The 20,136-nt window shown below is 38.2% G+C and overlaps 1 protein-coding gene across 1 annotated transcript in view; it reads left to right on the forward strand.

Annotated features, from left to right (window-relative positions):
• LOC141464169 (dynein axonemal heavy chain 5-like) overlaps window positions 1-20,136 on the forward strand; it is a 159,570-nt gene that overhangs the window by 63,780 nt on the left and 75,654 nt on the right. The window contains exons 45-51 of the mRNA XM_074146952.1: window positions 2,759-2,893; window positions 3,918-4,107; window positions 8,770-8,987; window positions 9,886-10,197; window positions 15,283-15,372; window positions 15,471-15,707; window positions 16,209-16,376. Of these exons, the coding sequence (XP_074003053.1) occupies window positions 2,759-2,893; window positions 3,918-4,107; window positions 8,770-8,987; window positions 9,886-10,197; window positions 15,283-15,372; window positions 15,471-15,707; window positions 16,209-16,376 (1,350 nt within the window). The remainder of the gene's footprint in view (window positions 1-2,758; window positions 2,894-3,917; window positions 4,108-8,769; window positions 8,988-9,885; window positions 10,198-15,282; window positions 15,373-15,470; window positions 15,708-16,208; window positions 16,377-20,136) is intronic.

Raw genomic sequence — 20,136 nt, forward strand, 5'->3', positions numbered from 1 at the left:
ACTGGAAGGGAATGCAGAGAATATACTTTCATAGAATACATAATTATTTTAACACTCATGAACCTATTAATTTTTTAGGGTTTTCAGTTTCAAGTTCTAGAAACAGAGTCTGAAATCATCATGTCGTTTTTATTTTTCAAGCTAATTTGCATAGTAAAGGCAGTTTGATTTGTGATTTTTAAACAGCGTGCAGTTATTGGAGAAGTTATGAGAAACAGCGTGTATTGCTATGCTGATCTTTGTAGAGGACACATTTTTCAGTCTCCTCACTTATGAAGGCTAGATCTATTGGAGAGGCGGTGTAAGAATTGTAAATAACTGAAGAGTGCCTAGAAGGTGCTGTCTTGCTGAGTGCTACCAGAAGAGTGCTATTCTGGGGATATGGGATATTTAATTAGAAATAAAGGGTAAAGGTGCTATTAAGAGCAGAACTAGTTGTTGCCCTGTTGCATTTTTGGATGCCCTGTACTGGCTGTCCACTAGAGGGCCTCAAAGAGAAATCATATGAATGGTAGGTAGGTTGCAGCTCAAATACCTGCATTGGTTGGATCCTAATCAACCTAGACATATTGACTACGTTCTCCATTGTATTATTTCAGCTCTATACCACATATTTATTAATAACTGTTGAATTCTGTGTAGAAATCTTGGACTACACCAGAATGAGATAATGGCGCATCATGTTGCCTTTATTATTTCAGAATTAAAACAAAAAAGTACAGATTTGGATTTTCTCTTCCTTTCTCCATACATCTGTAATTTCACTCTCAATATATATAACCAAACTGGATTCCAATTTTAGTTTCTCTCAGGTTTCTTTTCCTGGGAGAGTTTTACTCGCCAGCTTTATGTTGTAGACTGGCTTCTACAGGGTAATATTTGTTACTGTCTTCCTTGTAGTATTGCTCAGGGTGTTTCCATTGGCCTTCAAATTATTTTTTAGGCAAGCTGAATGACCCTATATTGATCTAGCATCACTAGTGTTAGTCCATTTGTTGCTGTCCAACTTACTCTCCCAATTCTGTCATCTGCCTGTGTTTTATAGTTAGCAGGCTTCAGGCTGCATTTCTCAGAGGATCAGTTTCCAAGAGTTGAAACTGATTCCACTCTTAAGTGGAATCTGTGGACATTGTTTAGGAAAATTTGTGTATGCACAGTTTCAGCAGTTAGCAACATAGCTTGTCTCCAGAGTATTGAATACAGATCTCTCTTTTTTTTCCTCAGGCTTGACCTCAGTAGGATTACATTTTCTCATTACCTTAGTTTGCGTGGTCATTTTTGTCCTGGACATTATTCTTTCTTTCACGGTGGAAGAGTTATTTAAGCAGGCATCAATCAACCTAATCAATAAGTTATTTCTTCCTGAAAATTCTGGGTTGTACTCAATGTATTGTTCAAATTTCTCTGCCTGGGAAATAGGGGTGGGGGCTGGGGGGAAGGTATTGTTTTAATTTTGTCTTTGTTTCTCACCATCCAAATACATTATAGTTGGCCACAAATTAAATTAATTTTCCCCAAGTCAAGTCTGTTTTGCCTGTGATGGCAATCGGTAAGTGAGCTCCCTGTCTTTATATTGACCCATGAGCTTTCTTTTCATCTTCTTTTCTCCCTCTGTCCTGTTGAGCAGGGGGAATAGAGAGTGGCTGGGTGGGCGTTTGGAAGCTGGCCGAGGTCAATGCACAACAGATAGCGTAGAAAAGAGTCTATGCACTTGGTCTCAAAAATATTTCTGATCGATCAGAGGGAGCAGATATTCTCCAAATGTAAGAATATCTTTATTATCTCCTTCCATGGCTGTCTTTATCACTTAGTTTTCCAAGCAGCTGGCAGTAGTGGAGACTTTAAAACCTTTATCCTGGTAGCTTTGCTTCTAGGATTTGCACCAATGGTTGAAGAGGAAAAACATTATAGAACATTTGCCTATATTTTCAAATCTATGTTAACTAAGACAGAATTGTATGTTCAGGTACAGGTCCTAAAATTAATTGAATATGTCTGTATGGCTTTGCACGTATGCAGCTATGCTCGTAGTGAAAGGGAAGATATTTACCTGCCAAAGTCCAAAGCTGGTTAGATTCACCTCTAAGGTGCACGTGGCTATTGGAAGTAAATCCTTCCGTTCTGAAGGATTTGAGACCATCCACAGAGCAGAAGTACAAGATAGGATAGGCTTACACATAACAAATTGTATCTGAATGATTTCATTGTATTTCTTTATACCAGCCAACAGGATGCTAGTTCCATCAACAAGGGCATCAGCAGCAGAGATGAAGTAATTATCCCACTCTACTCTACTCAGCTCTTGTCAGGCCACACCTGAGATACTGTGTTCAGTTTTGGTCCCCACTATACAAAAAAAGATGTGGACAGGCGAGAGAAGGTCCAGAGAAGGGCCACAAAGATGATCAGAGAACTGGGAAGCGTGCCATATGAGGAAAGGCTGAGAGAACTGGGTTTGTTCAGCTTTGAGAAAAGGCTTAGGGGAGACCTTATCACCATGTTCCAGTATTCAAAGGGTGGCTACAAAGAAGATGGAGACTCCCTTTTTACAAGGAGTCACTTGAAAAAGATGAGGGGTAATGGGTGAAAGTTAGTCATGGGGAGATTGAATGAAGAGATTGATGAAGGGCTGTAAAATTAATCATCTTTAAAAGCTCAATAGCATATTTATTCTTTAATGAATTTAGTTTTCAGCCCTCTGTTGATTTTGAAGTGTATAATCTTTGTGATACCAATTGTGTTTTTGCATTATTTCAAGGTTCACTATGACTTCGGGCTTAGAAATATCCTGTCTGTTTTAAGAACACTTGGAGCAGTGAAAAGGTCTAATCCCAAAGAGCCAGAGAAAACTGTAGTGATGAGGGTTCTGCGGGACATGAACCTCTCCAAACTGGTACTGTAGCACTGGTGACTTTCCCAAAAAGAGTATTTTGTTTGCATTTTTAAGTGTATTTATTGTGCACTTTGAAAAAGATCTTTTTCTTCAGCAGTTGCATACATTATTTTGCAGTTTTTAATATGGTCTATCAGTGAGTTGAGAATCAGAACAGTTACAGTGTGAGCGCTATTTGTCTTTTAAAGAGCGAAAAACACATCAGAAGCCTTAGTTGAAAAAATAATTGGAAATATCATTAGAACTTAGGGGACCTAACCTGGTCTTCTAATTAGCTCTTGTTTTTTCTTCCTTCTGCCCCATCTATGGATTGAAAGGAAGAATACATTGTATTAACTTTTAATAATGGCATTAAATATCCTTCTTAATCCAGAATTTCAATTTATAAATTTCTTGGGAGTATATTGCCTTTTTAGAACATCATAAGAATTGCAATGAGTGAGGTAATAGGAAGCAGCTAACACCTACTTGTATAGTATAATCTCTTTCAATTTTACTATTTAAAGTATTCATCTTCCTTTTTATTGCTATTATTGAAAGGTTATAGCATGTCTAGACTGTGTGTATTTACCTTGGGAGCCAGTTTTGTGATGGAACCAATTACTTTATTTCCGATGTTAATCTATTCAGCATGTTGGTACATGCGTTCAAATCTATAGGTGTGCTTCATTGATTTACAGAAGGAAAAATAATAATTAAAAAATCCAAGGCAAAATACAATTTGAATACATCTTGCTGGCTTATGTAACAAATGAAGAAATGTGTGTGTATATATTGACGAAAATTGTATTAGGGTGTTAACATTTTTATAAGCTTTAAGTATTTAATTTAGATATTACTACTTGTGATTGCATTGTATGAAATTCACTTAATAAAACTGATTCATAATTATAATATTTTCTTTGGAAAAGATAAGGATTTCTACTGCTGTCTTTTAAATGGCATATTCTAGAAGATTGTTTACAGCTATAATAATAATTTAAATGAATAAATAATGTATTTTCCCCTACTTTATTCTTGACAGGTGGATGAAGATGAACCTTTATTTATGAGTCTCATTAATGACCTATTCCCTGGAATTACTCTGGATAAAGCTGGGTATCCTGAACTACAGTCAGCCATTCAGGAACAGACAGAGAAAGCAGGACTTATTCATCATCCACCGTGGATCCTTAAGCTCATTCAGCTGTATGAAACTCAACAAGTCCGACATGGTTAGCATGCTAGATGAGGTTTTGAGACTGCATAAAAGCAATAGTTTTCTATATTATCTACTACAGATTGCAGATTATTTTCACAAAAAATACATTTTAAAATTGAACAGATGTCATTTTTAAAGCCTATGTGGGTATTTTACTAGGAAACTGTTATGACTTTTTTTGGTGTGCAGTGCACACATAGTGAGATTTTAGCTTTGTTGTCTTGCATTTTTATGGGAAATATGAATGAGGTCTTCAGTGATTGAAATTTCTGTGGAACAAGTTAAAATGCAGTGGTCATGCACTGGTGGAGTTTGCAGTCCTGAGGGATATGGGTCAGGGGAAGAGTAAAGTCATTAGGAAAGCAAAATTCCCGCTCTTTGAGGAGTTAGTCAATAGGACCCTCTGGGAAGCTGCACTCAGGGACAAGGAAGCAGAACAGACCTGGCAGATTTTAAAGGATGCTTTCCACAGAGTGTAAGAGCTCTCGATCCCCAGGTGTAAGAAATTAGGAACAGAAGGCAGGACATGGGCATGGCTGAGTCAAGACCTGCTGGTCAAACTAAAGGGCAAGAGATGCAGAGGCAGCGGAAGCAGGGACAGGTATCTTGGGAAGAGTATAGGGATGCTGCCCAGTTGTGTAGGAATGGGGTCAGGAAGGCCAAGGTGCAGCTGGAGCTGAACTTGGCAATGGACGCAAAGAGTAATAAGAAGGGCTTCTACAGGTATGTCAACCAGAAAAGGAAAGTCGAAGTGTACCCCCCATGATGAGCAAGACTGGCAAACTGGTAACAACGGACGAGGAGGAGGATGAGGTACTCAACAACTTCACTGGCAACCTCCCTCCACACACCTCTGGAACAGACGGAACCACAAGGCAGGGACTAGTGTAGAAAAATCCATCCCACTGTAAGAGAAGATTGGGTTCATGACAAGATTTATCCCAGAGTCGTGAGGGAATTAGCTGATGTAGTTGCCAAGCCACTCTCCATGATATTTGAAAAGTCATGGCAGTCAGGTGAAGTCCCTGGTGAATGGAAAAACGGGAACATTGCACACATTTTTTAAAAGGGTAGAAAGGAGGGCCCCCTGAACTACCGACCTGTCAGCCTCACCTCTGTGCCTGGCAAGATCATGGAACAGTTCCTCGTAGAAGCTATTCTGAAGCACATGGGGGACAGGAAGGTGATTCAAGACAGCCAGCATGGCTTCAGCAAGGGCAAGTCCTGCCTGACCAACTTCATGGCCTTTCTATGATTGAGTGACTACATCAGTGGACAAGGGAAGAGCTACAGATGTCGTCTATCTGGACTTCTGTAAGGCCTTTGACGCAGTCCCCTATAACATCCTTCTCTCAAAATTGGAGAGATACGGATTTGATGGGTGGACTGTTTGGTGGATGAGGAATTGGTTGGGTGGTTGCATCCAGAGGATAGTGGTCAATGGCTCAATGTCCAGATGGAGATTGGTGACAAGTGGTGTCCCTCAGGGGTCTGTATTGGGATCAGTACTGTTCAGTATCTTCATCAATGACATAGACAGTGGGATTGAGTGTACCCTTGGCAAGTTTGTGGATGACACCGAGCTGAGTGGTGTGGTTGACATGCCAGAGGAATGGGATGCCCTCCAGGAGCTGGACAGGCTCGAGAAGTGGGCCCATATGAACCTCATGAAGTTCAACAAGGCCAAGTGCAGGGTCCTGCACATGGGTCGGGGCAACCCCTCGGTATCAATACAGGCTGGGGGATGAAGGGATTGAGAGCAGCCCTGAGGAGAAGAACTTGGAGGTGTTTGTTGAAGAGAAGCTCAACATGAGCTGGCAATGTGTGCTCACAGCCCAGGAGCCCAATGGTATCCTGGGCTGCATGAAAAGAAGTGTGGCCAGGAGGTCGAGTGAGGTGATTCTGCCCCTCTACTCAGCTCTGGTGAGACTCCACCTGGAATACTGCATCCAGCTCTGGAGTCCTCAGCACAGGAAAGACATGGACCTGTTGGAGTGAGTCCAGAGGAGGGCCATGAAGATCATCAGAGGGCTTGAGCACCTTTCCTATGAGGACAGACTGAGAGAGTTGGGGTTGTTCAGAAGAGAAGGCTACAGGGAGACCTGATTGCAGCCTTTCAGTACTTAAAGGGGGCCTACAGGAAAGGTAGGGACAAACTTTTTAGCAGGGCCTGTTGCAATAGGACAAGGGGTAGTGGCTTTAAGCTAAAAGAGGGAAGATTTAGACTAGATAGAAGGAAGACATTTTTTACAATGAGGGTGGTAGATCACGGGAACAGGTTGTCCAGAGAGGTGGTAGATGCCCCATCCCTGGAACCGTTCAAGGTCAGGTTGTATGGGGCTCTGAGCAACCTGATCAAGTTGAAGATGTCTGTGCTTATTGCAGGGGGTTTGGACTAGTGGACCTTTAAAGGTTCCTTCCAAAACCAAAATATTCTGTAATTCTAAATATAGAGTATACATTAAAATTCAGAAACAGCCGATTTTGTTCAGTGTTCTGAACACAGCATTGCCCTCAGACACAGTTCAGTCATGAAGCTCATGTTTAATGTCACTGTGAGATTATGATGCTGAGATTACAAAAAATAGTCTCTCAAACCTTTACTTTCATAGATTCTACCAAGTGTGCAGGGTAATTCCAAGTGTTGTTCTTTGTGTTCAATTATGGCCATTTCAACTGAGGAGAAATAAGTTTACCTCATGCTGGACCAGGGAAGTTGGACAAGATGGCCTCCAGAAGTCTTTTCCAACTTCAATCTTTCTGTGATTCTGTGAAAATACATTTTTACAGTGCACAAAAGGCTAATGAGTAAAGTTATCCTGTCTTAGAAAGTAAAGTACTATCAAAGACAGTAATAAAATCAGGTTTACAATTCAAAGCTAAGTGGAAAAAAAAATTCCCCTACTTTGAGATGTCCCCCACTCCCCCAGCCCCTTACAACTAAGGATTTTTTCATATGTGAAGGACAAAATATAAAGGAAATGTAACTTAAGTAGCAAAGATTTGTGAAGATGTCATCCTTTTTATTCTCCCTTTTAATGTCATAATAAGAGAATAGTAAGCTTAAACTAATAGAACAAATAAAAGGAAATATTCATTTACATAGCACAGTCTGAGACCTTAATGCCTTAAAGGTTTAGCTCAGATTAAGCCAAAGAACTGGTTAATGCTGTGCCGAGTTAGGAATTTACATCCAGATCACTGGGTTCAATATTCCATTTCAAATCATAACACCTACATCTATATAGGAACCATGAAAATTTTAATTATTTCAGTCACATGTCTCTTATTAGAAGAAGCTGTTTGGTCTGCAAGACAACACAGACCACTGTTTCCCCAAAATCTCATGGTTCCACTGTGATATTCTGCTTTGATGCCTCTTCTTTCCACACATCTCTGCTATTTCCAGAGGTCATGCAGCTCCGATTGGCCTAACACTTGGACACCCAGGGCCTTTCTATGACACAAGTTATTGCATAGAGGGGAAAAAGATCTCTCTTTTCCTGACTTCCATTTGTCCTACTCATGGACCCTTGGATTTATGGAGAGGTCACCATGGGATTTCAAGTAACGAGGAAAAATCTGTAAAATGCATGACTTCTCTTGGTTGAACTAGAGGCAATAGATGCAAATAGTGTGCTCATGCACGCGCGCGCACACACACACATATGCATGGAGATTTGGTGCATGGATCCTGAAATCTCTTTTGCATAACAGTTTTGATCCAAATGCTGTTGAAACCAGCAGAAAGGCTATTGCATTAACATTGAGGGGCTTGGATTAGATCTCCCCATATGCAACATATGGCATGAATAAGTGATTGTCTTGATGCCCAAGCTGTTTTTGGGAACATTCAGCTCCCTGTATTTTGCAGTCTGCATTATACTGGATTAGGTTTGTAACTTGGGTTTGTGATTGTTTGTTCCATACCTTCGTTGAAGAGGTTTTCAAAGCCAGCTAAGGATTATGTTGTCCAGTTTCCTCTAAGGTGAATTGGAGTTATCTAGCTCCCTTAGATGACTTTGGAAGTCTCAGTTCAAATGTCCCATCCACTTTTGGACAGACTCTGGGCCTCTTGAATAGTTGATTTAGAAAATATAACTTAAAGGATCAATTGTAGGCTCTTTTTTTTGTTGAAGACATGGCTTCTTTTCCTGAGGCAATATATGTACACACTGATAAAATTAAAGGTGTAGTTACTGTTAACAGTTTTTAAAATAAGAAAAGTGTATTAAAATGTCAGCATGGATGGATGCAGGTACATATTTTTGCTTCAGAAGTCACACTTGATTTTGTATATCATTGGGAACTACTCATTCTCATTAAATACATTTAGAAATTACTGGTTTTGTTTACTAGCAGTCATGTCAATGTCATTGCCTGCGAACATCAAAAGGCAGTTTTGTTTTCCAATTAGAAAAAGGAACAGAACTGCCTGAGGGAAGATACAGACCCACATAGGCTTGCCTATCATAATAGAGCAGACATTTATGGAGGCCTTTTAATAATATTTTTAAATTCCATTTCAGTCAACATTGAGTAAGTGAAGCAAGAAACATCTTTTTTGTATTGGCTTTTAATAAAAATAAAACAAGGATCATTGATGCAAAGAACCATTAAATGGTAGTGTGACATTTTGACATTTCATTTTAAACCATGTTTGTATTGTTTTAAGGTATGATGACTCTAGGTCCAACTGGTGCAGGAAAGACAAAATGCATTAATATTTTGATGAAAGCAATGACAGATTGTGGTGCTCCTCATAAAGAGATGAGAATGAACCCAAAGGCAATCACAGCTTCCCAGATGTTTGGTACCCTTGATGTTGCTACAAATGACTGGACAGATGGTATTTTCTCTACATTATGGAGAAAAACTTTAAAAGCAAAGAAGGTAATGGGTATTGCATCATGACAATTAATAAGGACATTTAATACTGTTTCTGTAAGATCTCACTACCTGTCATTTGTGTGAAAGATCTTCTATTATAAAATCAAATGGGAAAATACAGAGTTAGTTTTGCTTTGTATCTGAATAGCTCAGTGTATGCCAGAGTCACAATTCTGTGTATATGCCAGGGGGCACTAGGCTTCCCAAGCACTTGAGGTTCCAGAATTAAATTGGAAAAGATTTTAAGGGTTTTGCTTCATTCTGTAAATCAGTAGTCCTACCATTCAAATACAGAAGCAAGGGATGTTCATGCTTTGAAATGAGGACAGGAAAGTTAATTTTCTCCTTTCTGGTTTTGTGTCATTGCCACTCTATTTCACTAATAGTATCAGCATGTAAGAGGATCTGGTAAGAAATCTGTATAGTCATTTCCCAGTTCTCTTATCAAACCTGCAGATGATGTTTCATGGAATCATAGTTACAATTCAGAGTTTCATTCAGTTCTTGCTTGGAAAATGGGAAGCCTTACATGAAATACTTCAGTAACATCCCACAAGGACTGACTGTATGCCTACATGTGTCTACGACTATATTTAATGGGAAATGTTTTCGTCCACCTTGGTGATGCTGGTATGGCTGATGTACTTTTGTAGAAGAAAGAGACAGCCTAAATTAATTTTTGTCACTTTTCTTAATATCCTTTTTGGTGTGACATGGGATAATATAAGAAGGATTAAAATCACAGAGCAAATTATAAAAACTGTGGTTCATGCTGAGCTAATCAGCACCAAATTAAGACTCATTATTTATATCCTAGAGTACATTCTTTGAGATTAAAGAAATGTGTATTTTTGGTCAATGTGTGTATAGTTGCATGTGTGTGTGTGTCTCCTTTTTTTAGGGTGAGCATATCTGGATAGTTTTGGATGGACCTGTTGATGCAATATGGATTGAAAATCTGAACTCCGTTCTGGATGATAATAAGACCCTTACTTTGGCCAATGGAGATCGTATTCCGATGTCCCCCAGTTGCAAAATTATTTTTGAACCTCACAACATTGACAATGCTTCTCCTGCAACAGTTTCTCGTAACGGGATGGTCTTCATGAGTTCTTCGGTGTTAGATTGGAAGCCTATTTTAAGAGCTTGGCTGCAAACGCTTCCTGTTACATACTCTGATGTCCTATGGAATTGCTTTCATGCTGTATTTCAGGTACTTCATTCAACAATTTGAGAAAAAAAATATTGCATTTCTTATTCTTCATTTAATGAAGCATTGTTTCTTCCTCATTGCTTTTTCAATTATTTACTTCTCTTTGTTTATGTAATAAAATAAGGATGAAGAATTTAAAAAAGAGAGAAAATTATCTCTAACATTAATGAGTGAAACTATAGCAGATGAATAATTTGGATGCTTGTTTTGTCTGCATAGGTTATTTGGCAATGAATTGTTAAATCTGTAATTATTTTATAATGTATGTTGGCAAAACAGATATTCTCTTTGGCTGTAATTGTTGCTGAAATTTTAGTTCCTGTTAGGATACATAAAGGGATTGGATAAACTTCCGTGTTTTTTTTAAATATAAAGAAGTAAATTCAGAAGGAAATTAAGCTAGATTAACTATGGTGGAATCTTTCTCAATTTTGGCTGCAGCAGGATTGCATTTGGCCCATTAGTTATTTTTAAAAGACATTCTGTAGTACAAAATAATTAAGGGCAGTTCTGTGCTCTGTGGTGTTCTGAAGCTCAGCACAGGTGACTGCAGTGGTCTTGTCTTTATAATCAATTGATTTTATAATCAATGATTCTGTTCCAAAGGAGCAGAATTGTTTTGAGATGGTATCTCTTTGATACATTCTCTGACTAAATCAAGTTCAATCAGTAGATCCAAAGGGAGAATTCTGAATGTTTTTTCCCCTCCGTTTGGCCTAAGCATACCGAATCATTAAAAAGGTTTCATTAATATTATGGGTGGTTGTACTCAATAGCGGAGCTAAAAGCATAATCTCAGTATACTGTTTTCAATTACACTAAAATTCTTATTTTTTCTTTGGAATTTTTAAAAGAAATAGTTGTTACTTTCAGTCTTTCAGTGTTGTTATCTTCTGATTTCCTCAACATCTGTGGAACAAATGCGACTTCCTTATATACCTTGCTGTGCCATTGGCTGTCTCCTGCCAGTTTTCTTGTGTAGTTGGTATTGGATTTTGCAGGGGTTTCTCCTGTAATATTTTTCATTGCTGTTGGATTTTACAAATGCAGTTTTTAATGAACTTCGAGTGACATTTCAGAAAGTTTATTTATAAATCATGATAAAACCAATGATTAACATAGTTTTGGAATGCCTTGAATGTTAACAAATGTCTTCTTACAGATATGTTTCATTTCAGTGCCCATTTACTTTAAAGCCAATGTTTAACAAGCTATTCATTTTGTTCTACCTCCAAAACATAATGATATGACATAGTATTTACTGCAGCAGCAAGAGAAACAATTCTGATAATGAATTTTAAAATATGCTTCCAAAGTAATGTATATGTGGGTCAATTTACTGCTGCTTTGCCACAATTCTATTTATATTTTATGCTACAACTTACTCCGAAAACATAATAACAACATTTAAATACCCTTGCCTGAAGCAATAGCAATAAAGTCCAGAAAAATATGTATTTTATTAGATTGAGAGATGAAAATGCAGTGAAATATGAAGTTAGTTCTGTGCGGAAGGCTGCATTTGGAACTACCGAAATGTAAATGAAAGCTGTCATGCTGTCAGTTTTCTTTCACTTTTAATGAGCTATCTTTTCTTCTCAAATAATAGAAGCGATAACAGTGATTTTACAGATGAGGGTAGCACTGCTTTTGTATTCAGGTGGCTCTTTTCACAGTTGTTATTTTCCCCCACATTAAAAGAATGGGTAAATAAATTCTAAAAAAAAAATTGGTGAAATAAAATGCATCAACAGTGGTAGTCAAACTCCAAATACAGACTGGTGAATTTAATGCTAGTATTAAGAAAAGCATGGCTATAAGCAGCTTAAAAATATCTGAATTTTAGAAGACAATGAAGATTAGGCTATAGATGGATATATAGTAGGTAAGAAGAATCAATCGTTGAGTATACCTATAAAGACCTCTTGAAATCAAACCTAAATTCAACCAAAATAGATGTAAGACAACTGCGATAGTAATTCCAATTTGCTTACAATAAACATTCATTATTTACGCTAATAAAAATAGTACTTGTCACTGAAAATCTGCATGTTGGATAAAATCATTATTAATGAAGGTACATCAAGTAACAATAGTGTAGGAGGAAGTACCAGATAATAATAGCTGTGAATCAGTGGAAAGAATATTTTATTTTTTCCATGTATATTATAAATTCGACTGTAAGTCATTAGTTTTTATATCAAAGACAGGAGGTAGTCCGAAAGGTAAGGATAAAATAAAAAAATAAATAATACACAAAAAATCCCCCAAAACAACCACCCCAAACCAAACTTATTTTTAATTGAGATTATCTCTGAATCCTTTCTATCTCCACAGGATTTTTTTAAAACGGTGACTGAGTGGTTGGATTTTCACCCTCTCTTTCCCTCCTTAGGAGTAATTTCAAGTAAACTCCCCATCTAAAGTCTCTACTCTCTTAAATTTAGAAGCTATACTGCCAATTTCTTGTCTGTGAATGATGCTGCTACCTGTAAGCAACAGAGTTGCATAGCTGCTGGAAGTAACTATCTGAGACAGTTTCAAAGAACTGAAATAATTAAAATAATTACCTGAGTGATGTTATTTATTTTGTCTGCAAAGTCTGAAGCTTAAACTAGTGATGGATGTTATGTGAGTAACCTAAGTTTCAGCATGTCTATGTATTGTTTAAATGCAAAAAAAGATAGTTTTAAATCACATTCGCTTTCCTTTTTTTTTTTTTCTTTTTTTTTAAATAACATCTGGTGTCCTGGATCCCTTATTGACCTATTATGGAGACTTCACAGAAGTCCTAAAAACAGCAGAGTAGTCAGATGTGACTTATTCCTCCCTCCACATTAAATCTCACCCTAATCTTTTTTGGGTAAAGGCTGCTATTGCCCCTGGAGCATAGTGTTGAATATATCATCCAAAGAATTTCTTAGCTTTAATATTTAAATGCTGATCAAATTAATATTACAAATACTAATAACTTTGCATTATTTAATTGTTCTTGTGCTTGTCTAAACCCTTTGAGTATGTTGCCAATTTCTTGTCCTAAAGAGCATCCTATAGTCTGTGAGTTCCACAGTGACTGTACGCTGTGCAAAAGAGTCTTTTCTTATATGAGTTTTTACTGTCTGACTTCATATTGCAGTCTCCTTTTAAGGGATAGCAAATTCCTGATCCAAATTCTTTGCAATTTGTGTGTATTTGTCACGGCCCAGTTTCTCCAGACATCCTGTCTAAAAAAACCCACCATAATAAGTAGCTAATTCATGCTAATTGCTATCGTGATCTTGCATCCTTCTTTCTGCCAAGTATTGTTTTAAAAATAGTAGAAATAAAGTATTGGTGTATTTGAACCTGATTTTTTTTCATAAACTCATAGAACAAGAATGACACAAATCTCACTGGAATCATAAGTACTGTAAAATTCATTCTGGTGAAAATTGGGCTCTTGAAAGTACAGACTACTTTGACTCATGAAATATCTTTATTCCGAATGTCTCAAATCAATTATTAAACAATTTGCAGTGCCCCATGAGACATCTAGTCTATTGTACAGATGAAGAAACTGAATCTCCGAGAGATTTAGGTCCAAATTTTAAAAGTTTTTGGATTCAAATCTCCCACGCTGTTTTAAGTGACTTACTTCTACCCATTCCTTCTGGAACCCAGAAACCCCCAATTAGTCAGTTGAGTAGCCTATGTATTGCTTTGGGCAAAACACACATTTTAGAGGGTGAACCACAAAAAGCAACACACAGAGGTGGAAGCACTTTTGTTAGTAAACAAGAAATAACATAAAAAGGGATGTTTTCTAAGCCTCCCTCCTCTTATGTGCCCACATTCAGACTGTCTTCTTTCTGAGACCACTTAGCCGTGAGACTTATTCTAGTTTAAGATGCTTAGGTGAGTTTTTTCTTATAATGTTTATCTTTGTTGTGCGTGTTACTTACTAGTCTCGTGAGATGGAACTCAGGAGGATGGGAAAAAATCTTGATTCAGTTTCTGTGCCAATAAATACTCAGCATAGGGTATTTAGAAATTAATGGCAAAAAAAGTAAACTGAAAAAATTGAAACAAAGCTGGTGAGTGTGTGGGCAAGCAGCTCACAGATTTTTCAAAAATATCTATGTGATTGTTTACATCTTTGGCTGATTGAATGTCTTCGTTGTCTTAGCTTTTTCACTGACAGGACATGGGAGACATAAATGGAAGTCCTCCAAAATAGTCTACAGACTATAGACACTATCTCCCATAGTGTCCCTGTTGTACTTTTACTTCCCAGAATGAGTAGGCAGTGTTGATTTCCAAAGATTACGAAGGCAAATGGAACCCACAGGGAGGGAACTATATTAAAAATTGTTAAATGCAAGTGAAAGTAAGTTATAATCTACATCAGTCTGTACTAGGGATGGTAATTGATATTTCAAAATAGTTCTGTACTGCAATGCTCAGAGAGGACTTTACATCAATTTGAAACTTTGCTAAAGATGTTGCAGAACACTTGGCAAAGGCAGGCATGGTGGCCATCACTGTGGTGTAACCTGAGGAAAGTCCACATTCCATTAAAATCAATTGCAAAATTCCCTTTGGATCCTGCCAGGATTCTGCAGAAAACCAAGAGTATTGGTTTCAAGAGGGACAGGTACATTATGGTGCAGTCAGAACAGATCAGATAGAAATTTATAGTGGTGAGTTTGTGCATTATATACATATCATCACAACAATTCTAGTGCTTTTATCTTCCCACTACAAAAATTACAATGGTGGATTAAAATCACCAGTGGAGAGCACAAATGGAAGATCCCTGATGTAACTGAAAAGCAGTCTTCAAATTGCTTTTCAGGAAATTACTATATGAGCTCATATGAATAATTCTGCTAACTGTGGTGCATCAAAATTATTTTTCTAATATGTTATTGTTAGCAAAATTTCATGGTCTAAGTCTGAATATTTATAACCCTAGAAATGGGGGAAAATGTTGTTTGGAATGAAGTTTACAATATACTTGAAATTAAGAAACTGGTCTCATCAAGGAATAAATCATACCATTGAAACTGGTAAACAGATTCTTTAAATGATGTTTTTCCTTTCCAGGATGTGATAGATTTTGTTTTCTCTGCTGTGACACCAAAAATGCCAATTTTAGAATGTATGTACATCAAACAAGCTATTGACCTCCTACAGGTAGATATGACATTCAGTTTTTCTCTCTCTCATTCTGTTATTTGTGCTGGGACGTTATTCTAGGAGGGCAATAGTTACATATTGCATCTGCTTTGCAGGGTTTATTGTCTGACCGAGATGAGAAGCAGCTCAGCGAGGAACACATTGCTCGCTTATTCATTTTTGCTGTAATGTGGTCAGCTGGAGCTCTTTTGGAACTGGATGACAGGCTGAAAATGGAGCTGTTCCTACGGAAGCACTCTGCAGTGAGAGAACTTCCAGCTGTGAATGGAGAAGAAACCATGTTTGAATTTGGTATCAATGCCTGTGGCCAGTGGGAGCACTGGTCAAAGAAGGTTTGTATGCTGCAACATGCTAGGCTTTCTTAATAAGTATATAAGAAAGATATATTTGGTAAGAGGCATATTATTTTGTTATGTAAATCCTTGAATAATTTTGTTTGGGAGATTAATCTTTTTTGAAAGATTTATTTTCTTTTCTCCATAAATGTCTTTGGCAGAGGATAGGAACATGCATTTGAAATAGCTCTGAAAGTGAAACAGAAGTGATCTTAGTTTTGCCTACAGTCTATTGCCCTACTATTTAAGAACTCCCAGGAAGGAAAAGCTTTCTTCATGTGACAGAGAATAGTGGAGGGAAAATATCCTGTTAGTCTAACATCCTTTTAGAAAAGCTTGGCAAGGTACTGATTGGTTATAAATGGATGCTTGGCTTTCAGGAAGAAAAGTTTTGCTAATGTACATTTTGTAAAGTACTTTTGGTTTTGTGTTGTGATGCAAAGTGATTGTGTGGCCAGGTAGAAAGTCTCAAACTTTTTGCATGTCTTTCTTATGCAGGTCCCTGAATATATTTACCCTAAAGATTCAGTACCAGAGTATACTTCCATTCTAGTTCCAAATGTAGACAGTGTCCGAACAGACTTTCTAATGCACACTATCATGAGGCAAGGAAAAGCTGTTCTGCTAATTGGGGAACAGGGAACAGCCAAAACAGTTATGATTAAGGTAGGTGGAATGGAAAAACATGTCATATCTTCATATAATAACATTGCAATAATTGACATTGGCACAAATGTTAAATTGAAGTGTAAGAGTAATTTGATTTTACTTCAGATTACATACTAACATTTTTACTAAGGCATTTTGCCAGTACTCACATGGCCTACAAGCAAAAAAAATGTATCTATACTTTAGTATAAAGGGTTCTTTTAAACTTTGCTAACCATGGCCACAATGTCATGTGATAAATGCTCTTTCATATGCTTTCTTTTCTTTTGAGAAGTCAAACTGGAGATTTTGCTAAGAAAATATTGATCCTTGGAGGATTTTTTTATTTCCTTGTGCTTTGTTGGTGGTGCCGTGTGTGAACTGATTTTTTGTACACCCTTGTTACACAGACTTTCTTCACAAGCCAAACTGAAGAGAAATAAAGAACTTCCATCTTTACTCAGGGTGATTTTTTAGAGGGTAAATTTAGTGTTTATTGTCTGCTCTCTTAATTACTTCACTGAAAATGACATATTGTTCTTTCTGTAGAAGAAAATAATAACAGGATGTCTATTAAATTAACAAATTAATGCTTTCCATATTATAAAATGGTGCAGGTTAATTATAAGACACTTTAAAAAATTAATAACTTACTACAGAAGAGCTAATCATCAAAAGGCCGAACAAACTCAGATGTCATACCAAACTTGGCATCCCTTATTTAAAAAAATGCAAGTGTAATGGTTTTCGGCATGGTGTCTGTGATTTCCAGGGGAATCTGTAGACTCTTTGATCAATGAAAGGTACCTAAATAAAACTGATTGACTGTAGGGACAGCTGAATTTGCTGTACAGGCATCTGTACCTCCTCTGGCAGATTTGCAGAGGTCTTGAAACTGAAAATAACTAAAAAACACTGGCCTAAATTGACCTTTGGCTTTCTTAAAATCTGGAGCCATTTTGTGTTCCTCGTCCATCTGCTTTCTGAGCCCTGACATAAAGTGAGTTGTACCAATGCCAGCAGCCTTTAATACTACTTTTTCATCTTAGGTGTTGATGCCAACGTGCATGCCGGTGTAATGTCAACTTCTGTTCCTGGCACCAGCTGGCGAACTATTTTAGCAGAGTGAAGAGGCGGGGTCTGGGTGGGGGTCTTGATATTCTGCGTGCTGGATTTTGGCCATATACTGGCAACCTCCAGCCTTCAGCTGCCATTCCTGCCCCTAAAAATAGTTGGAACTGATTCTTGGGAGCTGCTTACCCAGTGTCTATTCTATAGAGCAGGGTATGTTCCTTACACAAGGGAGTTTAATGCCAGTAGATAGTTGATCTCATTTAAGGTTAGGAGTGAAAGTTAACTGCCTTCACAACTGTTCCCTTTCTGCTTTCACCTTCTGTAGAATTTTGCTTTACTACACCTCGTGGAAAAGACATTTCCAGACATAAGCAGCTGGTTTCATGAAAAAGTAAAGAAACTTGAGGTAGTAATCTGAATTAATCTGAAGCAAACTTCAGTGTTGAGTAAGATATCAGTATATATCAAAATAAAGAACTTAGAGTGTTATTTAAGACCTTTAGTCTCTGTATTGTTAATTTATGAATTGCAAAAAATCCAGAATTTAACATGAAACTGGTAAGGTAGAGTTGAAAATGGCACCCAGAATCCGACAGTTTAACTAACAAAAATAATCCCGTTAAATAACCTCTTCTTTTTCAAATATAGTTCTCTTTCATGTCCTGTGGAATATTACTGTTACCACGTAAAGTTTCTGAAATGCTCCAACAAATAGAACACAAGTGTATTTTGTGAATGGTTGTGTATTCATAGTTGTGGTGGGTTGACCTTGGCCAGCTACAAGACCCCACCCAGCTACTGGTTCCCTCCCCCTCCTCAATAGGACATGGGTTGAGAGAAGAACAAGGAGATCACTCACCCTCAAGTGCAAAACAGACTCAACTTGGGGAAAATTAATTTAATTTATTGCTAATTAAAAATAGAATTGGATGGTGAAAAACAAAGACAATACTAAAACCACCCTCCCCTCACCTCTCCCTTCTTCCGAGGCTCAACTTCACTCCTTCACTCCCGACTCCTCTACCTCCTCCCACCCTGAGTGACGCAGGGGATGGGGAATGTGTTGTGGTCAGTCCATAACAGCTCCTCTCTGCCACTCCTTCCTCCCCATGCTGTTCCCTGCTCCCACATGGGATACCTTCCACGTGATACTGTCCTTAATGAACTGCTCCAGTGTAGGCCCTTTCCATGGGGCACAGTCCTTCAGGAACAGATTGCTCCAGCATAGGTCCCCCACAGGCTGTAGTTCCTGCCAGAAAACCTGCTTCTTCATTGGCTCCTCTCCACAGGCCTCAGCTCCTGCCAAGAGCCTACTCTGATACGGGCTCCCCACATACTACAGCTTCCTTTAGAGCACATCCACCTACTGTGGCACGGGGACCTCCAGGCACTGCAGTGTGGATATCTGCTACAACATGGTCCTCCGTGGGCTGCAGGGGGACAACCTGCACCACCATGGTCTTCTCCATGGGCTGCAGGGGAATCTCTCCTGGACCACCTCCTGCCCCTCTTTCTGCTCTCACCTTGGTGTCTGCAGGGCTGGCTTTCTCCGATTTTTTCTCACTTCTCTCTCTCAGCTGCCAGGCAGTATTTTACCCTTTCTTACACGGACAGAGTGGCTCCGGTGGGTCTATTGCAACTGCTGGAACTGCCTATGTCTGACATGGGGAAGCCCCGTTCTCTTCTCACAAGGGGCAGCCCCACAGCCCCTGCTGCCAGCACCTGGGCACCTGCACCAGTACATTATTTTTGTATAAACTGTTGGAGCCCTGAGGAGAGGTCTGAGCAGTGACCTGCACCAACCCATCAGCTGTCAAGTGTATTCACCAAATACAGGACTATTGCATGTACATTTGCGTGTGTAGATGGTCATTTGTGTGGTGTCTGAGAAAATCTTATTTCTGAAGGGTACCTTTTCTTAAGTGGAGGTCATTGTATCAACAAAATCAACCATTTAACACTATTCATCAAAATATTTTGGGGGAGCTTAGCTGTATCTTCCTTGCTATTGTCACAGAGTGTATGTCTCACTGGAGTTGTTCTTAGAGCATTTAATCAGCAATGATACAGGTGTGTTTTTCCGAGGTACCAAAATGGGAACATTTCTAGTCAACCCTGTTATAAAGATAAGGATTTAAATTGTATTCAACTTTGTCATCATTGCACAAGAACTGAATCTTTAAAAAGAAGTTATGTTGGAAATCTGGAATTTTTAATACCATTTTTATGTCTCAGAACTCTTGTTAAACAAAATATTTTCCATGCTTTATATATATGCCTTGGTGTTACTCCAGGGTTACATCTTTTTCTTTCCGGTTCTGTTATAAAACCTCGCTAAATGCAGAAAGTGGAACTTCGTTGCTTCAGGGCATCAGCAGTAGCCGTGGGAGTTGTATGCATTTATAAAACCAAGTATTCCTTCCTTCATTAAGAAAGGATAACTATCAGTAAATGCAATGTAGCTGGGTTTAATTTTACACTACCGTTCCTTCACACTGCTTTTGTTGTAAGATATGGTGCTGTAGTGTAAACGTGAAAAAGGATTTGGTTTTTCACTTGTTCTTTGCAGACTGCTGTAATAGATCATCACTAACAGCTTGAATTTAGAAAAACCCTGACAATCACTGATGCAAAGTTTATTTGCATCTTGAGTTGTCACATGTCTACTTCTTGTAACACTTAGTGAAGTCTGTTAAAAGCTTAC

This window comes from Numenius arquata, chromosome 4 (assembly GCF_964106895.1).
Source record: "Numenius arquata chromosome 4, bNumArq3.hap1.1, whole genome shotgun sequence".
NCBI classification, from domain to species: domain Eukaryota; kingdom Metazoa; phylum Chordata; class Aves; order Charadriiformes; family Scolopacidae; genus Numenius; species Numenius arquata.